The sequence below is a fragment of the Andrena cerasifolii genome, chromosome 1 (assembly GCF_050908995.1).
Source record: "Andrena cerasifolii isolate SP2316 chromosome 1, iyAndCera1_principal, whole genome shotgun sequence".
NCBI lineage: Eukaryota > Metazoa > Arthropoda > Insecta > Hymenoptera > Andrenidae > Andrena > Andrena cerasifolii.
The window spans coordinates 27,445,390-27,461,002 of record NC_135118.1 but is presented as its reverse complement, the minus strand read 5'-3'; the positions used below and the strand labels follow the sequence as shown (position 1 = coordinate 27,461,002).

The 15,613-nt window shown below is 46.4% G+C and overlaps 2 protein-coding genes across 4 annotated transcripts in view; both read left to right on the top strand.

Moving 5' to 3' along the window:
- The window catches only part of LOC143374323 (uncharacterized), a 339,083-nt gene that overhangs the window by 242,507 nt on the left and 80,963 nt on the right, over nucleotides 1-15,613 (top strand). The window lies entirely within an intron of this gene.
- Nucleotides 14,005-15,234, top strand: LOC143370931 (uncharacterized). The gene has a single exon (XM_076815865.1). It carries the CDS (start codon nucleotides 14,005-14,007, stop codon nucleotides 14,965-14,967), a length of 963 nt encoding a protein of 320 aa, XP_076671980.1. The 3' UTR covers nucleotides 14,968-15,234.

Below are 15,613 nucleotides of genomic sequence, written 5' to 3'. Positions count from 1 at the left end.
ATTAAACATACCTTTGACATCGATTAAATATGTAAATTATGTTATACGTATTCAAATTTATGCCGAATGCTCCCGAGAGCCGACGAATCGACGAACGAAACATATGTTAGTGAAGGTGTGCGTGTAACGCGTATACGTATTATGTCAACAAAATTTGGTTGGAGAATAAAAAAGGAGAAGAATCAGAAGAAAAATCCTACCATTTCCGACTGATTCATGAGACGACATTACGCTATCTCTGTCATGCGTGGTCCGATTTGATTGAATTTGGTCTTATTCAAAAGCTTATATGCGGTTTACATAAGAAAAATCCCTTTAAATTTAGAAAATATTGCAGGTGTGATGAGATATTAATGAAATAAGCTTCAGGTAAGGTTGGAATAGCCGGGCGACGAGTAAATGATAGCGGTAGCGACAGTCGACACATACAGGGTGGTTTTCATGTACTTGGCGTCGAGAAGCTACCGCGTCTCTAGATCATTTCAAATATTAACTTCTACGGTGTGAGTTAAAATTCGTGGCAAAAACTATGCACGTGTACAGTACCCGTCAAAGCAGGGCAAAAAGGGTCCCAAGAATGACCCACGTTGTCTGCCATTAAATTCACGAAACGCATGAGTACCATTCCACAAGCATCGCATTCCGCCCTTTCGATGTTTACACAAACCCAAGACCTGGCACCCTTTTTTAGCCCATCCCCCGCGACTGGGAACATGTGAAAAAACGACGACAGTCGGCTAAAATATCGAGAGCAGCTGGCGCGTTATAAACAGTAGAATTTAGTGGATCAAACCGTGCGCATCTCTGCCGCGTGCGACTGGAGGGGAGGGAAAAAGGTTTGAGGCCCTTCGTTTCGTAAACATTTGCCCAACTTGTCATCCAGCTTGAGGCTAACCAGTCGCCTTATTTAACAGTGCTCCGAGTAAAATCTCCGCGGATCACGCGGACTCGAACGATCACCTCCGCTCTCCCATAACCGCAGGGGTGGAGCATCGAAATTCCTGCTCGACAATTTTCGCGCAGCCGAACACGGCCGTGCTGGCAGCCGACAGGCGTTCTTGCGCGGGAAACAGCGCTTAAGAGCCGCTATAAAAGGACTGAAACGCGGCTGGGACAAGCGACGCGCGCGACTCCACTTAAACCCCCTTAAAAAGAAACAGATCCCGCCGCGAGAGGGAGAAGGAGGGGCGGCCCTCTCCGAGCCTAATTAGCGTTATCAACGCTCTCCCAGAGGAGGAGACACGACCCTCGATCTCTTGGCCAGAAGCAGAAGACACGCGGCGGCCAGCAGGCCGCAGGCTGCACTCGAAAGGACACTCGAGGGAACGAGGATGTTCCTGATGCTGTTCGCCGCGCTGCCTCCTGCGCTATATTCGCCAGAAGCCCCGCCAGGCCACGGTCACTCGGGCATCGCGTGATATTGTAAATGTCTACAGTGAAATTACTGTATTTAAGACCGCGTGGTAATGGCATTAAGATTGCCGTTGAATGGGGCACCTCTACTCGTAAGACATGGGGTATACGCTCGGAATGTGGCAATAGAAAGAGATGAGTAAATGTGTCGTATTATAGCGGAGAGCGGAGTTAGGCTTGGGAGGAAAGCAAAATTATATTATACTCTGAGTCACTTGGGTTCGTGTGCGATGCACAGTGGTCCAGGAGCACCCAAACAGTGGCCAACATTCAAGATTTCATCAGATATTTAGGAAACTTATTACTTAGGGGTTTTCGAGGTCGCTGATGACTAATCCGACGTTAAAAACCTAAAATTCAAAATCGCATATTGAGTACAGCTTCTACCTTGTTTTGCGGCCACTTTTTAGGTGCTCTTGGACCACTGTGCGATGGCGTGGGTCGTCGCAACTATTTACTTTTATAAAGTACTAGCTGACCCGTTACCCGGTTTCACGCGGCAATTATTTATGACGTTTAAAAAATAAAAAAGCCTAAACAAAAAAAAAATAAAATGCCTATAATTTAATCTAGGACGCATCTAATGTATATTCAAAATTTCATTGAAATCCGTTCAGCCATTTAGGCGTGAAAGAAGGACAAACAAACAGACAACGTTTCACTTTTATGTATTAGTAAGGATTTTACAAAGCTACCTAAATTTCCTGAGATTCCTGAGGATCAGCCTGCTGTAGCCACTTGTTAGAATTCTTCATGACGAGGAATAACGTTGTCACCTCTGTACAAGTGGCGTTAACTATTATTGTATCCCGACCAGAACTCCTCTCCGCTTCTTCCTTGCTCGTAGAGTTTCGGGAATCAGGGCGCAGATAATGCCGCCCGTAAAACCGCAGTAAAGTGGCAGCTCTTGCGGCTGCCAGCTTTTCCCGCGAGCACCGTAAACGCTCGAAATGATCGTTTCCAGGGTGGCTTGGGCGAGAATCAGCCGCTAAAAGTAGCCTCGTCGAGCACCAAGGAATCTCCTCGGAGAACTGTTCCCTGCGTCTAGTCCTCGCGACCCTGTAGCACCGAAGGAGCTATTAGAGACTTCACAGGTGAAGTTGGGTGTAAAACGTGGCCGTGTAACTATCGCCTATTTGCAGGTCAGTAATCAGCAACCTCTGCTTCTTTAATTAGCCACCTGTTTAATGAAACCACTAGAACTGTGGCTGGAATCACTGGAATTCCTATCGATCTTCTACGTTTCCTCAGGATTCCTAACATTTCCCTGCATTTCTCTTAACTGCCACTTTGTTCCCCCCGAATTCAAAGTGTCAATTCCTCCCCGAGCCGCCAACAAAGCCGGCAGCAGTTCACGATAGACGAACTCGCGCTAAAACCTGGCAATTCGCCCGAGTTGAAAGCGTCTCACTGTCAGCCTCGCCCTCCGCGCGAGGGGCCAGTTCGTTGGCCAGCGCGAGGCGGAGGAGGAGAAAAATCGACGATAATCGAGGTGAGAAGAAGATCCCGAGGGGCCGAGGTGAGCGAGCCCGAGATCGGTTCGCACGATCTCTTCCTGGCGTATCTTGGTCCGCGGGGGAAACGGGGGAGGCACCCCGCAATAAATATCCCATTAGGAACGCTGTGTTATGGGTAATATTATGTTAATTGCCCGTACGCCCGACACCATTACGCATGTTTGCAGGCGCTCCGCCAGCGCGTGGAGGAGCTAGCTTTTTGCGGGCGGTGTTTCTTGCCGCGTGCTCGCATTCAAACCCCTCGATCCACTGTCCTAGCGGAGGAACTCCTCGAGGAGGAATTATGGTAATTAACGTTTCTTAATCCCCCGCGTTGTGGCCCGCCGCGATGAATTATTCAGGCGCGGATTATCGAGGGGGAATCGAAAGGATCCGTGGATGATTTCGATGGCCAATGAATTCGGTGGCGCAATCAGCTCCGTGTATTCGATACTTCACCGTTCCACGGGCTCTTAATCCAGCGCGAGCTCGTTCCAGCAGACTTCGACGGCTGTTTTCGACTTTAAATTCGTATCACTTTCGCGAACCACCTCCGCGCGCACCGAGTTTCCACCGTAAACGGAAAGTCACTCGGCGACTTCTCGCCTGCGCTCTCTTCAGGCTTAATAGAGATATTAACCCGTGGAGATTTCGCGTTCGCATAACTGTCGCCCAGTTGAAGCGGTGACCTTAGCAATATTTGTCAAATCAGCTCGTGGCTAAATCAAGTGGAACCACAGAATAATAAAACTACATGGGCTCGTTCGGTAGTAAAAGAAACGAGGATTAAGGTGACAGCTGAAATCTCTATCATCAGGGATCTCAGGATAGGCACTCTCAAGGTCGCGTTTGCCTCTCCAAACTATACCTACACGTATGTAGGCATCCGCAACTTCTTCGCAGCTTCGAAAATGTATTCCGTGCAACCGAAGAGACAAGAGCGCGATTGTGAGAGCGCAAAAGGGATGAGGAGAGCAGCGACGTGGGAGAGGTCTCGGGGGATTCGGAGACAGCGAATGTCGATGGCTCGCGCGATAGATGGGCGCGCACACGGTTACCTGGCGAGGATCCACGGGGGATTCCTAATTCCCATGCAAATCAGCCAATTTATTTGGCAGACCGGCCACGAACGATTAGGCTAATGCGAGCTGTGCCCGGCCCAACGCGACCCGTCCGCCCGCTCGTAAAACCGCGCTCCCCCGCTCTGCTGGGACTTTAATTCGCGGCTTCTTCTGGCACTGGATTGGCCATGGTGGTCTCCCCTTGATTAACAGCGTGTCTTCTCGCCCGTGAATCCCCCGGAACCACTCCACCTCCGTTTCCACCTGGTCCCCGGTCGATCGCGCAACGACAAGGTCTCGGTTCCGCGGGCGTTCGACGGACGTACAGAACTGGGGGACCCGCCGATTTCCAGCGTTTACTCGAACCGGTGACGCGTCGCGCGGCACCTGAACCGCGGCCTGGCCGCGGGATTAGGAGTTACGGTACGCGATTGAAATTTATGGCCAGCCGCAACCTGAAATTTCACCGGGGGAAATCTCGCGATCGGCAGCCCGCGCGCCGATCGAACGCCCACGCGGCGCGCGATTTACCTACTGGCGTTCTCCAGTCAGGAAACGTCGGCTGAAACAATGGACAACGCTGGTGATATTCTTAAATCAGAGTCGCCGATTAACGATACCCCTCCAGGCCCGTCATAGAAAAACGATACCCCCTCGTGGCCGTAGCGACACGCGAAGCGGTCCTTCTATTCAGGTTCTTTGGACGGGCGATTGATAGGCGTTCATGGGGTGTATGATCGATATTTGGAAAGAAATGTGTTGTACTGAGGATGGTCCAGTTTTTAAGCGGAAAATCCTGTTTCTTGAGCTAAAAACATAGCAAAATTTGGGATTTTTTTTTAAGAAACTAAGGATTCGATTCAGCTGAAATTTGGACCATGTTTTTGTGCTGCTTTGAAGAAATTGCAGGTTCTTTTTTATTAATTTTTAATAATGAATATAGGAGTTACGGATGATGAATCGAATTGCTAGTTTGTTAAAAAAAATCCCAAATTTTGTTGTTTTTAGCCCACAAAATAGGATTCCTCCCTTAAGTGAAATTGTAGGAATTGTTGACAGTGAATAGGGAAGGGAAATTACAGTTTGATTAGCGTTTGGAGCGATGATTCGGGCAATTTTGAGGGCTTTAAGGGATTATACCTAGTCAGGTGGACGAAAAGAGGCGAATATTTGTTAATTTTTTTTAAGAAGCGGAAGCGTATATTTTTATGAAACTACATGCGCTTAAAAGAGCAACATTTAAAGATCATTTGGTAATTTTTTCGTTTTGGGGTGAGCACTGCCATTCGGAACCAGAATATCTAAAAACAAAAAAGATTTCGTTACTATATAAATGTATCCTCAGGTTGACGGTGAGAATTTTCCGAAATATTAATTTAAAACAAAATGGCGGCTATTTAAAGTTGAAATCCTGATTTTTTCGTGTAAAAATCTACGTGAAAAAAAACCGCCATTTTGTTTTAAATTAATATTTCGGAAAATTCTCTCCGTCAACCTGAGGATACATTAATACAGATACTGGGGAGAGCCGAGTTGAACGGACAAAAATATGTTTAATTGCAAATTCACAAAAATTCATTCGATGATTATAAAAAAATTATTCCAAGAATAAAAATCCAGTTTTCTCTTCGTTTTACAAAGCTCTTGAATTACTTCAGTCGTGGTTACATTAATCTCCTTTTTCCCCATTCTTTGGGGATGCCATAGCTCCTTGGCCGCCGCCACTGAGTGCGCCTCTGCTCGTATATCTTACAATATTTCCCACTTCCAAAGAGTGCACGGACTTCCACGCCTGCCCATACCTACACCGCCCTCTCTAAAACCCCCAATTTCATTGAGGAAATACGCGTTGCTCTCCAATTTCCCCGAAGAAACGCCACGGAACCGGCGTTTCTCATGAATATTTATATATTTACCCTCTTAATCTAGTTTCACGAGGGGCGATCGTGCCGGCCGCCACCGGCCGACAAAGTCCGAATCATTATGTCCGGCCCACGCATTCTTTCCGCGGCGGTCGGGGGGCAGCCCCCCGTCCGCAGCTTCTCTTTTTGATCGTGGCCTCGTCGAGAGCCGAGGCGGCTGCTCCTCCGCGCCAGGAGAAAAGAGGAACGTCCGCGAACCCCGAGGGTGGGAGGAGGAGGAAAGGAGGGGTGAAGAGGTGCAGCAGGAGTGTGGGACAGTGAGAGATGATGGAGGAGGAAGAAGAAGGAGAGGAGACGAGGAGGAAAGAGGGAGGGAGGCTGCTATACGCCGGCTGCACCGGCGCGGCGGTCGAGGTGGTCCGAGCTCTGCTGGTGGCCTGCTCTCGCACTTACACACTCGATCGCACATTCGATCTTGGGTCGCGAGGCATCGCAGACGACCTCGGACCCTACGTCACCGGCTACGTGGAAAGGGTGGCGGCCGGCAGCGGGCTAGTCGGCGTAGAACGAAACGGAGAATTGGATCTTGGGGAGCCCTTTCGGCAGTCTAGCACCGTGGATTGTCTGCTTTTTGATCGAACTTCAGGGTGTTCCCACTCGCTTGATTTCGCGTGGACGATCAGTCGTGATTAGGATTATCCTCGATGAGCGCTGGGCGGCTCTGTATGACGAGGGTAACGCCGAGTGTCTTACCGGGGCTCCAACTCGTCATTCGGTTGAAACTAATGGGTAATCCTCTGTGCACCGGCGGTGATAGTCTCAGCCAGATTCCCAACCGGAGATCCTCCAGATAAGAGGCTTTTTTAAGCCGCAGAATACGCCAATAAAGCAAGCAGTTTAGCGAATATTTACAACGGAGATTGCACGCCACGTTGCAGCAGGAAGGATCGCGATCTCCGCATCGAGGGTGCATAATTCCCTTGGACGGGCAAGGAACCGTTAATGACTCGAAAACGGTTTTCCCTAATGAAGCGCATAGAGATCGCGATTTACGTACACGCTTCCATCGGCTAACGAGAACCATAACTCTGGAAAGTAGGATATGCAGCGAGGTCGACGATCACTTTTCCAGATACATCCTACCCGGCGCAGGAACAAAAATACTGGCGAAACGCTTAGCGAGGCGAGCTCTCGTCCAACCTGCGCCGCGTGTCGCTCAACTAATCGCGGAAAAGGGCTCACTGGGAGGAAGTCTAATCACTCCTCTCTAATCACGGAGCGGACGATGGTTTCCACGTATCCGATCATCTCGAGGCGATACCCGGACAGGGGGCTGATTAAAACGGTGAAATATCGTCGGGATCTCGCAGGTGCGCCGAAGCTCGTTACGTAACGCAGACAGACCTTGAATGATGCCTACGACAAGATTGTAATTACTAAGCCTAATGAGGCTGGGACGCGACCGATGATCGGCCGTAATTTCGCGGGGTACCTGGTAGCCTGAACGGCGACCCCGTTAGCTGGATCAGGCCGCTCCGAAAGCAGAGAATACAGTGCAAGGTTACTAAACGAGACGAAGTAGTGGTTGCAACAGATGTGATTAATTGCGTCGTGGGAGGAATGAATTCTGATGCAAGGCAAATGCTTTTCGATGTCAAGGAAGAACGGAACGCGTCCAGGATTTGCATATTAATCTTTTACCGATCCTCATTATTTTAGGTAAAAGCAAAATTAAGCACAGTGGTAAAGTTCGTTGCGCGTTGCATTTCTAATTATTTTTAACATCCTTCGAGTCTCCAAAATATTTTAAAGTACTGCGGAGAGATATGTGGGGTTAAGGAGTTGAGGGGTTATGCCTAGCCAGGCGGTCGAAAAGAGGCGAATATTTGTGAATTTTTTTTGAAGAAGCGGAAGCGTATATTTTTACAGAACTTTATGCGCTTAAAAGAGCAACATTTAAAGAATATTTGGTAATTTTTTCGTAGAAAAATATTTACGTTTATAATAAAATAACAAGCGACATCCAAGAAGCATTTTTAAAAATTTGGTTTTGCGGTGAGCACTGCCATTCGGAACCAGATTATCTAAAATCAAAAAACAAAAAAGATTTCGTAATATGCTGAATTTTTTTCACTGCAAAACGAACAGGAAATGTGATTCCGAGAAAAACGCGTTTAAAGTTTCGAAAGAGGAATTAGTCTACCTGCGTGCGCGCAGAAACGGTTTATGACGCGCTCGACCTTTTCGGCTGTAAAATCCTTAATTTTTCGAATTTTAACATAAACCAAACGGCATTTTACTCGGGAAGGGTGGTACTTTCGAAAGATACAACAAAATAAAATTGAGTGCCTAGTCCCCTTAATTAATCGAGAACGAACTAAATAGCAAGTGTTTGAACATTTTTTACTGACTTCTTTGCAGACAATTTTTTACTAAGTAATTTCTTTAGAACTTACAATAAAAAAAATGATATTGAAAAAATCGAAGATCAACACTTAATAACTGTCATGATTAAAATGTATGGAAATTTGTATTGCAATCGATTGCAATTGATTTTATTACCTCACAATATGCTAAAATAAAGTGCCAACCCGCAAATTGATTAAATTTTTGCTTTCTTCACAATCCGCACCCGAAAAAGCCTTCTTTTTTACACGCCACACTGGTCTAACCTCTTAATATTACAATTATTGTATAAGTCGAGAAAGAGATACCTCTCTAACAAATCAGAAAAAGGAACGAGTGTAAGTTGGTTTTCTCGCGTCAGCATCCTCTCTCGGCTTACGCGCGGCTTAATAGAGACGGAACGGTTTCGAGCGTTGAAATAGGATCGAGATAACGTTGATCGCCGCGAGATCCTCCGATCTCTCGAACCAGAGGAGGGAAACTCTCAATCGTAATAAGGAGACCGTTCCTTGCCTTCGAGTAGACTTCCTTCCGCAGTGTTTTATTCGTGGAACCTAGATGTTCATTAACGATACCGGGGCAGTTAATTAAATCGAAAGAATCGTGATATTCTCTGGCTATCACCGTCCGCGGTTCGTCGAATTAGCACTCGAACCGCAGATACTGATAGGAATTAATTACGATGACTGTCTCGTGTTAAAAAAACACCAATATTGTAGGATCTACCTGCAGTTCTCACGACGTAAGTCAACAAATTAAGCGTGAACAAAATTAAAGAGTCCTATAAGGGTTCCATTGCACCTGACACCAACATTGCTAACGACCAAATCACCCAAAGCCGCTTAACATAAAGGAAATCTTTAATTCGCGCGTTCTTAATGCCGAATCCCTAAACATTCTTCGAGTAACTTTGCCGAGCGATGCCTGCTGACGCGAAGGCAACCCTCCATCCATGCAACATCGCCGAAACACGCGTAATTTGATCGTAACGACGCATTCTGTGATAATTGATAGTCCGTGCAGCCCCCCGGCTCGGCGATTTCGGGCTAATTACGGGCAACATGTAGCAATTTCGAGGCGGCGTGATACTGACCGTACATTTTATCTCCTTAATCTGCAATATACACGTGGATCACGTATGCCTGATGACAGCCACGAATGCGGTAGCTAACGAACTGTGTTATTTAACACATTTCGTAAACCAACAGTATATTCGCGAAACAACTGTGATTTGGGGCCATAAATCCTGCCAGCCTCTTCAAAAAGCGAAACACCTCCGTCGAGCTACGTTTCAAATCCTTCCTGAAGACTTAAATCTCCTAATAGTACCCGGAGAAGAAGCTACCAGAGGCTCGAGGCCAGTTTCGACTGGAATTTCTGACTCTTCATCGCTATCAGGGTCGGAAATGAACATCGACAAGTACAGGCGTAAAAACGGGACCGTTTCACGGGCCACGTACCTACCGCTGCTATTTTCGAGCGGAAAGAGAGACGAGGCAAGCAACGTATTTTTACGGCCTGGACAGCAGTCCGGGCTGCGAGTATTAGCGACAGATGCGTACCCGAAGAGCCAATTTAACGGTTGCCACAAAAGCGGATCGAGCAAGCTGTAGGATGCGTAGAGCGACTCCGAGGTCGTGGCTAGAGAGCAAAAGGAGGATCGAGCGGAGGGGGCTGCATTAAGTCTCACCCTCTTCTGGCACCCTTGCCCCTATCCGCTGCGCCGTGTGACGTGTATCGCGCTCACAAAAGAAACCGACCTGATCTGCGACCTACGAGAAACAGAAAAAACACCGTGTTTTTTTCGGCGTACAGGGTGTTCCCTTTGAAACGATTTTCATGGGCCGCGGCTGCCTCTGGCGGGAGGAACGTGAACTTGGCTTAGACAATGGTGACGCGGTATAGAATGGATAGGGGAGAGAAAGTGAGTTCGCGGGGACGTTTGACTTGGGCTTCTAAGCGTTTTGGTGACGGGGGTCAGTAGTTGCTGCTAAACGTAGCTTTATCACTCTAGTGCAGAGGTGTAGGGTAAACTGCACTAATGCTGGCACTGCACTAATCATTGGCACTTCTGTTTAAAAAGCCAAATATTAAGAAGTACAAGCTTAGAAAGTACATTTTTACTATTTCTTATTTGTCTTTCACTGCAACACTTCAAAGCACAGTAGCTGAACTACGCATTTTACGTCTGGCAACACCACAAAGTGGTACACAGGGATGAGTTTTAGGCGTTTTCTTAAAATTTCGATAAGGGGTAGGTAAGTCTATTTTGTCGCTTTATATCTAACTAATGGATTGAAATACAGATTTACTAAGTGTTGCAGGTATTTAATAGTGAATGAAATAGTCTGTTTAAACAGTTTAAACTTCGTTTTTAACTATATATGTTTTTCTATATACCCTCCAGTTTTAGGGTGCCAATGATTGCGCTTTTATGCCTATTTTTGTTTTTCATTGAATATTTTTAGAATACAGTGGCTCGCATTAATATTCGGACACTTTTTAAAATCGCATAACTGTTTTAGAATTGGTCCAAACAACTTGAGTCAGTTAGCAAACTAATCCTTCTAGCTTCTCAAAAAACTCAAGTTGTTTGGACCAATTCCAAAAAAGTTATGCGATTTTAGAAAGTGTCCGAATATTAATGCGAGCCACTGTAGAAGACTTGATAGGTACTCAAGATGTTTTGTTTCAATGAGAAATCCATAATCCTTGATAATAACTGAAAATTAGAAGCATATAAAAACTTCACAAAAAAAAATACAGATACATTCCATTTGGGATTTCCGCTTAGGGTGCCAATCATTCTACAGTTTACCCTATGCATAAAATTTGGGGAGTCATTAAAGGTCTGCGCACACATGAATTACGCGATGAGTCAATGGCGTCAGTGTGAGTGGTGAAAAATATCGCACCCCTGTTTTGGAATGGAGCAGTTCACGCTTGTCCCTGCCAGTCAACGCTGGAACAGACACGATCAGTAATTTAGTAACTTACCATAGTTTTACTAAACTACTCGCTTCGACTAAATTTGAGTGTCCACACACGGTAAATTACTAAATTACTGGATCTGTCAGACTCAGCCATTACTGACACTGAAGCAAACGGAGCATTCACACTGAATCATCATCACCCACAACTGACATGAGTGCGTAGACTTGAGTAGTTGCTTGTTATTTTTAAAAATCATCAACAAAACAGAATCAGCTAACAGTACCCAAGCTTTTTCACTGGGACATGAAATACAACTTCTAATAAAATGAAAATCGACCATATTCGTACCACAGTCGTCCATTTAAATCTCAAAATGCCAATTTGTAGAAAAACACAAATTTCCCACCAGGGACCCAAGGAACAGCCTCCCATCAATCGTCTGTGAGACTCCCAGCGACCAGCTCCTCAAAAACAGTCCCCGAGCACCCCATACACGAGCACGCACGCATGTGTGCACTTAGGGTGAAAGACCAGAAACCGTTCTCGTGGTTGACCTATCCCGACCCAGCCCTTTGTAACGTCGACGCGTCGTCGCAGCGTAGGAACGTCGAGGATGTCCCTCGATCGCCAGGGATCAAGCACAATGGCATAGCTCGCGCGGAAATACGCTCTGGTCGTTGCTCGCGCCTCTCTGCCGTGTGTCGACTTCGAACAGATACGCTTTCTCTAGCCATCGAGCATCCTCGCAGCAGCACTCCGAATAGAGAAATCTCGGCGGAGGGAAAGGAAGAGGGTTGTCCGTTATCGACGTCCACCGTCGAAGGGGAAATGGAGGCCGCAGACGCGGTCTCTACGAGGGGCTTGACGTGGAGGGTGCTCGAACGACGTGACGGTGCACAATGGCTCCGCTGATTGCGGATTCGGGAAAATATTTGCGTTGCGTGATCGACGCGGATCGGGGGAATCGGTGCCCTTGAATTGGAGGGTTACGTAATCATGGTTATCCAGTGTTATTTGGGTTTAAATGAGTTTGCCGAGTGTGGAAAGCCTCTCGAGAGTTCATCTCCATCGACACGGTCGCCATCAGAACATCAGATATCTGTGGTCTCCCGATTCTAGTGGGAAATCAATGTTATAAGCGTGTGATACAGGTGATGGTACGTTTTAGGGAGTAGAGAATCCTACTTCCTACTGATATTATAAATACGAAAGTGTGTTTTGTAGTTTAGGACCAGGAATAGCATGTAGGATACTTTTTATCCCGATTTTTTTAACCGATCTCGACCAAATACAGTAGTTACTCTCTAGAACCCTGCGGAGAATATAGGCTGCTACCATGAAATCTGGATATCTCACCCCTTCCCTGGTATTTCACCCCTTCGACACTCTGCGGCAATCAAAGGTTTACCCGGGCAACGCCGAGTATTATAAGCTAGTGGTGTAGGTATCAGGCAGACGTCTTCCTGATCTTGGTGGTAGAGTTTGTGGTGGAGCTATTTGGCCCTACGGTTAGAATGTGACCCTAGAAATTTAATCTCACCTGAATCATCACTGATAAAGACTTGTAACAGCTTAGGAAACTTGAAAGGCATCGATAGCAGGACTGGGTTGACTTTGCTCCGAAATAAGCGACCCCTAAAGTGTCAAAATATACAGAGTGGCAGATGCCTAACGCACGTACATATTTCTAAACACACGAGCGACAGGAAAGCCAGAAAATTGATGCGCGAGGAGAAGGAGGTGGAGGAGGTATGCGAGGGGATCACGCGATTCCTCGAGCTGGCCTGTGGCAGCCTAAGCCCGAATACCGTTGATCGAAGTCGGCATCCTTTGACGACGCTCCGATCCGCGGGTACGCACGAATTTAAAGGATTTCGTGAAACCACGTCCGAGAGACGGCAGAGCAGAGCGTATCCTTCTCTCTCGGAGCACAGCTTGAGGCAGGATGAAGACGTCCAGAGCTTCGTGGCAGCTCAAGGTCTGCCACTTCTCCCTTCTCCTGGGAACGCTTCCCCTCTTCCACTCCTCCCTGCCCAATCTTTCTCTCTCCTATCCTACCTTCCGCGGAGCTCGGAAGAGGTGCCCAGATCGCTCTCTCTTCTCTCGTCCCTCGTTGTCTCTGATCGTCCCTCCTGGCTCCCTCCATCCCTCCATCTCCCTCTCTATCTGTTCTCCCCGTGTGTCCGTCTGTTCATGCCGCCCTCGGCGGTTCGGCGTTCGCGAGAAGGAGACGCGTCGGAGGAACGCGGTGCCCCGGTCCAGGGAGAGGGGTTGGAAAGGATGAAAGCCAGGCACCGCGAGGAGCAACGGGGGAGGGATATGACTAGCAGAAAACAGGGAGGGGGCAGGAACCCAACCGACTGAAATAATAGGTTGCGCCTGCGCGCTCATTAACCTTTATACCCCGCCAGGCTACAAGTACCACCCGACCTTCTTCCTTTCTTCCTGCGATCCACCGGGGGTTATACCTCGGTAGACGATACGTGTGTTTGCTTTTGCCGTGATCGGGCACCGCGTGAGCCGCCGATTTCTGCGTTCGACTCCTCTCTCAGCAGCTTTTGTCGGAAGGGGGCTCTCTCCGTTTCATGTCTGCGTCGAGACGCTGCTCGCCGCCAGCGGGGCTCACCTTCGGCGCGGGGTTACGATCGCCACTGAGAATCGTGCGATCGCGGAATCGCTATTCGATGGAAACTACGGAATCGTCCAGCTTCCTGAGGATTACAGAGCGTCGGACGTTGATTTAGATAATTCAAAACGCGTAGGTGCACATTAACCCTTTGACTCAGACTTCCGCGGTTTCTGGGGACTGCCGCTCTGCCCCAGGCAAGACTTATGAGACTAACCTTTAGGAGGATACCTGAGATTGCTGAAACTAGGCAACTTTTCAAAAGAAATAATAATTTAGTAGTTTTCAAATCTGATAAAGGTAACACTGCGGTATTAGTAGATAAAGGGTTTTATATCTCAGAAGCGATCAAATTGCTGAGTGACAAGACCACGTACATTGTTAGTAGATTTGAATACACTTGTACTTTCGAGAGGGAGGCGAATTCCATTATTTCTAATATCTGTAAAAAGAAACAAATAAGTGAACAAGTAAGCAAACTTCTTAAGAGTTACAACGCGGTCGTACCTAGAGCGTACGCACTTCCTACAACACACAAAGAGAGCTTGCCTTGGAGAATTATCGTTTCTTCGATCGGTGGTCCTAGTTACAAACTATCTGGTTTTTTAGCCAATATTCTTTCCAAGATAGTAGGAAAATCTTCGTCCCACACAGTGGACAGTTGGCAAGTTTGCAAAGAAATCAGGAATGTTCGTGTTAATGATGAATTTGTGCGATTGGTATCTTTGGACGTTGTATCTCGTTTTACTAACATTCCTGTTGATCTAGCCACACAGGTACTACGTCATCGTTGGGATGAAATCAAGGAACACAGCAGAATTGATCGAGACGATTTTCTCCGAGCAGTTAAGTTTGTATTGGAATCAAACATTTTCTTATTTAAGGGAGTGTATTACAAACAAGTGTTTGGAACAGCTATGGGGTCCCCAATCTCCCCTGTAATTGCCAATATAGTAATGGAAAGATTAGAGACGATTTCCCTCTCGAAGGTACCTTTTCAACTTATTTTTTACAAAAGATATGTGGATGATATTATTACTTGTCTTAGACTTGAGGATTTGCAAACATTACTGGATATATTTAATGGTTTCCATGCTAGACTTCAATTCACGCATGAAATTGAGAAGGATTCATGTGGTAGCTTTCTCGATACAATAGTAATTAGATGAAATAATAAATTGATCACAAATTGCTATCATAAACCGAGTTGGTCGGGCAGATATATTAATTTCTTTTCTGCACATCCCATGCAACACAAGGTAGGATTAATTAAAGGACCTATTGATCGAGCTATTTTACTTTCGAATCCGGAATTTCGACCAGCTAATTTGCTTCCGTTAAAAAACACCTTGAAGCGTAATGGATATTCTATAGAAATGGTTTCGTCAATTATTAAAGAACGTACTTTTGAAATTTACCCTCCATTTTTAACAGAAAAACGGAAAGAAGTAAGAAACGATGTGTTTAACTTTCCTTGAAGATGATCTAAACCAAGATCGAAACGTCGGAAACTAATATATATAATTAATTAATTGCAAAATAGCTTTGATGTATTATTTTAATTTATTAAAATAATAATTGTTTTAATCTGACCGATCCAGTGCGCCGATACCATTGTAGTCAAGTTTTACGGTCGAAATTTAGTTTATTTATAATTCTTCGAAGATACCTAAAGTTTACCAACTACGTCTCCCTGTCGGGAGAAACTTCTTAATCTCTTAACCTCGGTGAGTTGTACACCGACTATTTGGAGTAAAACACGAACGTGCCCTTTGTGCTCTTCGTGGATCAATTCAGAAACTCCCAGCGTGAATC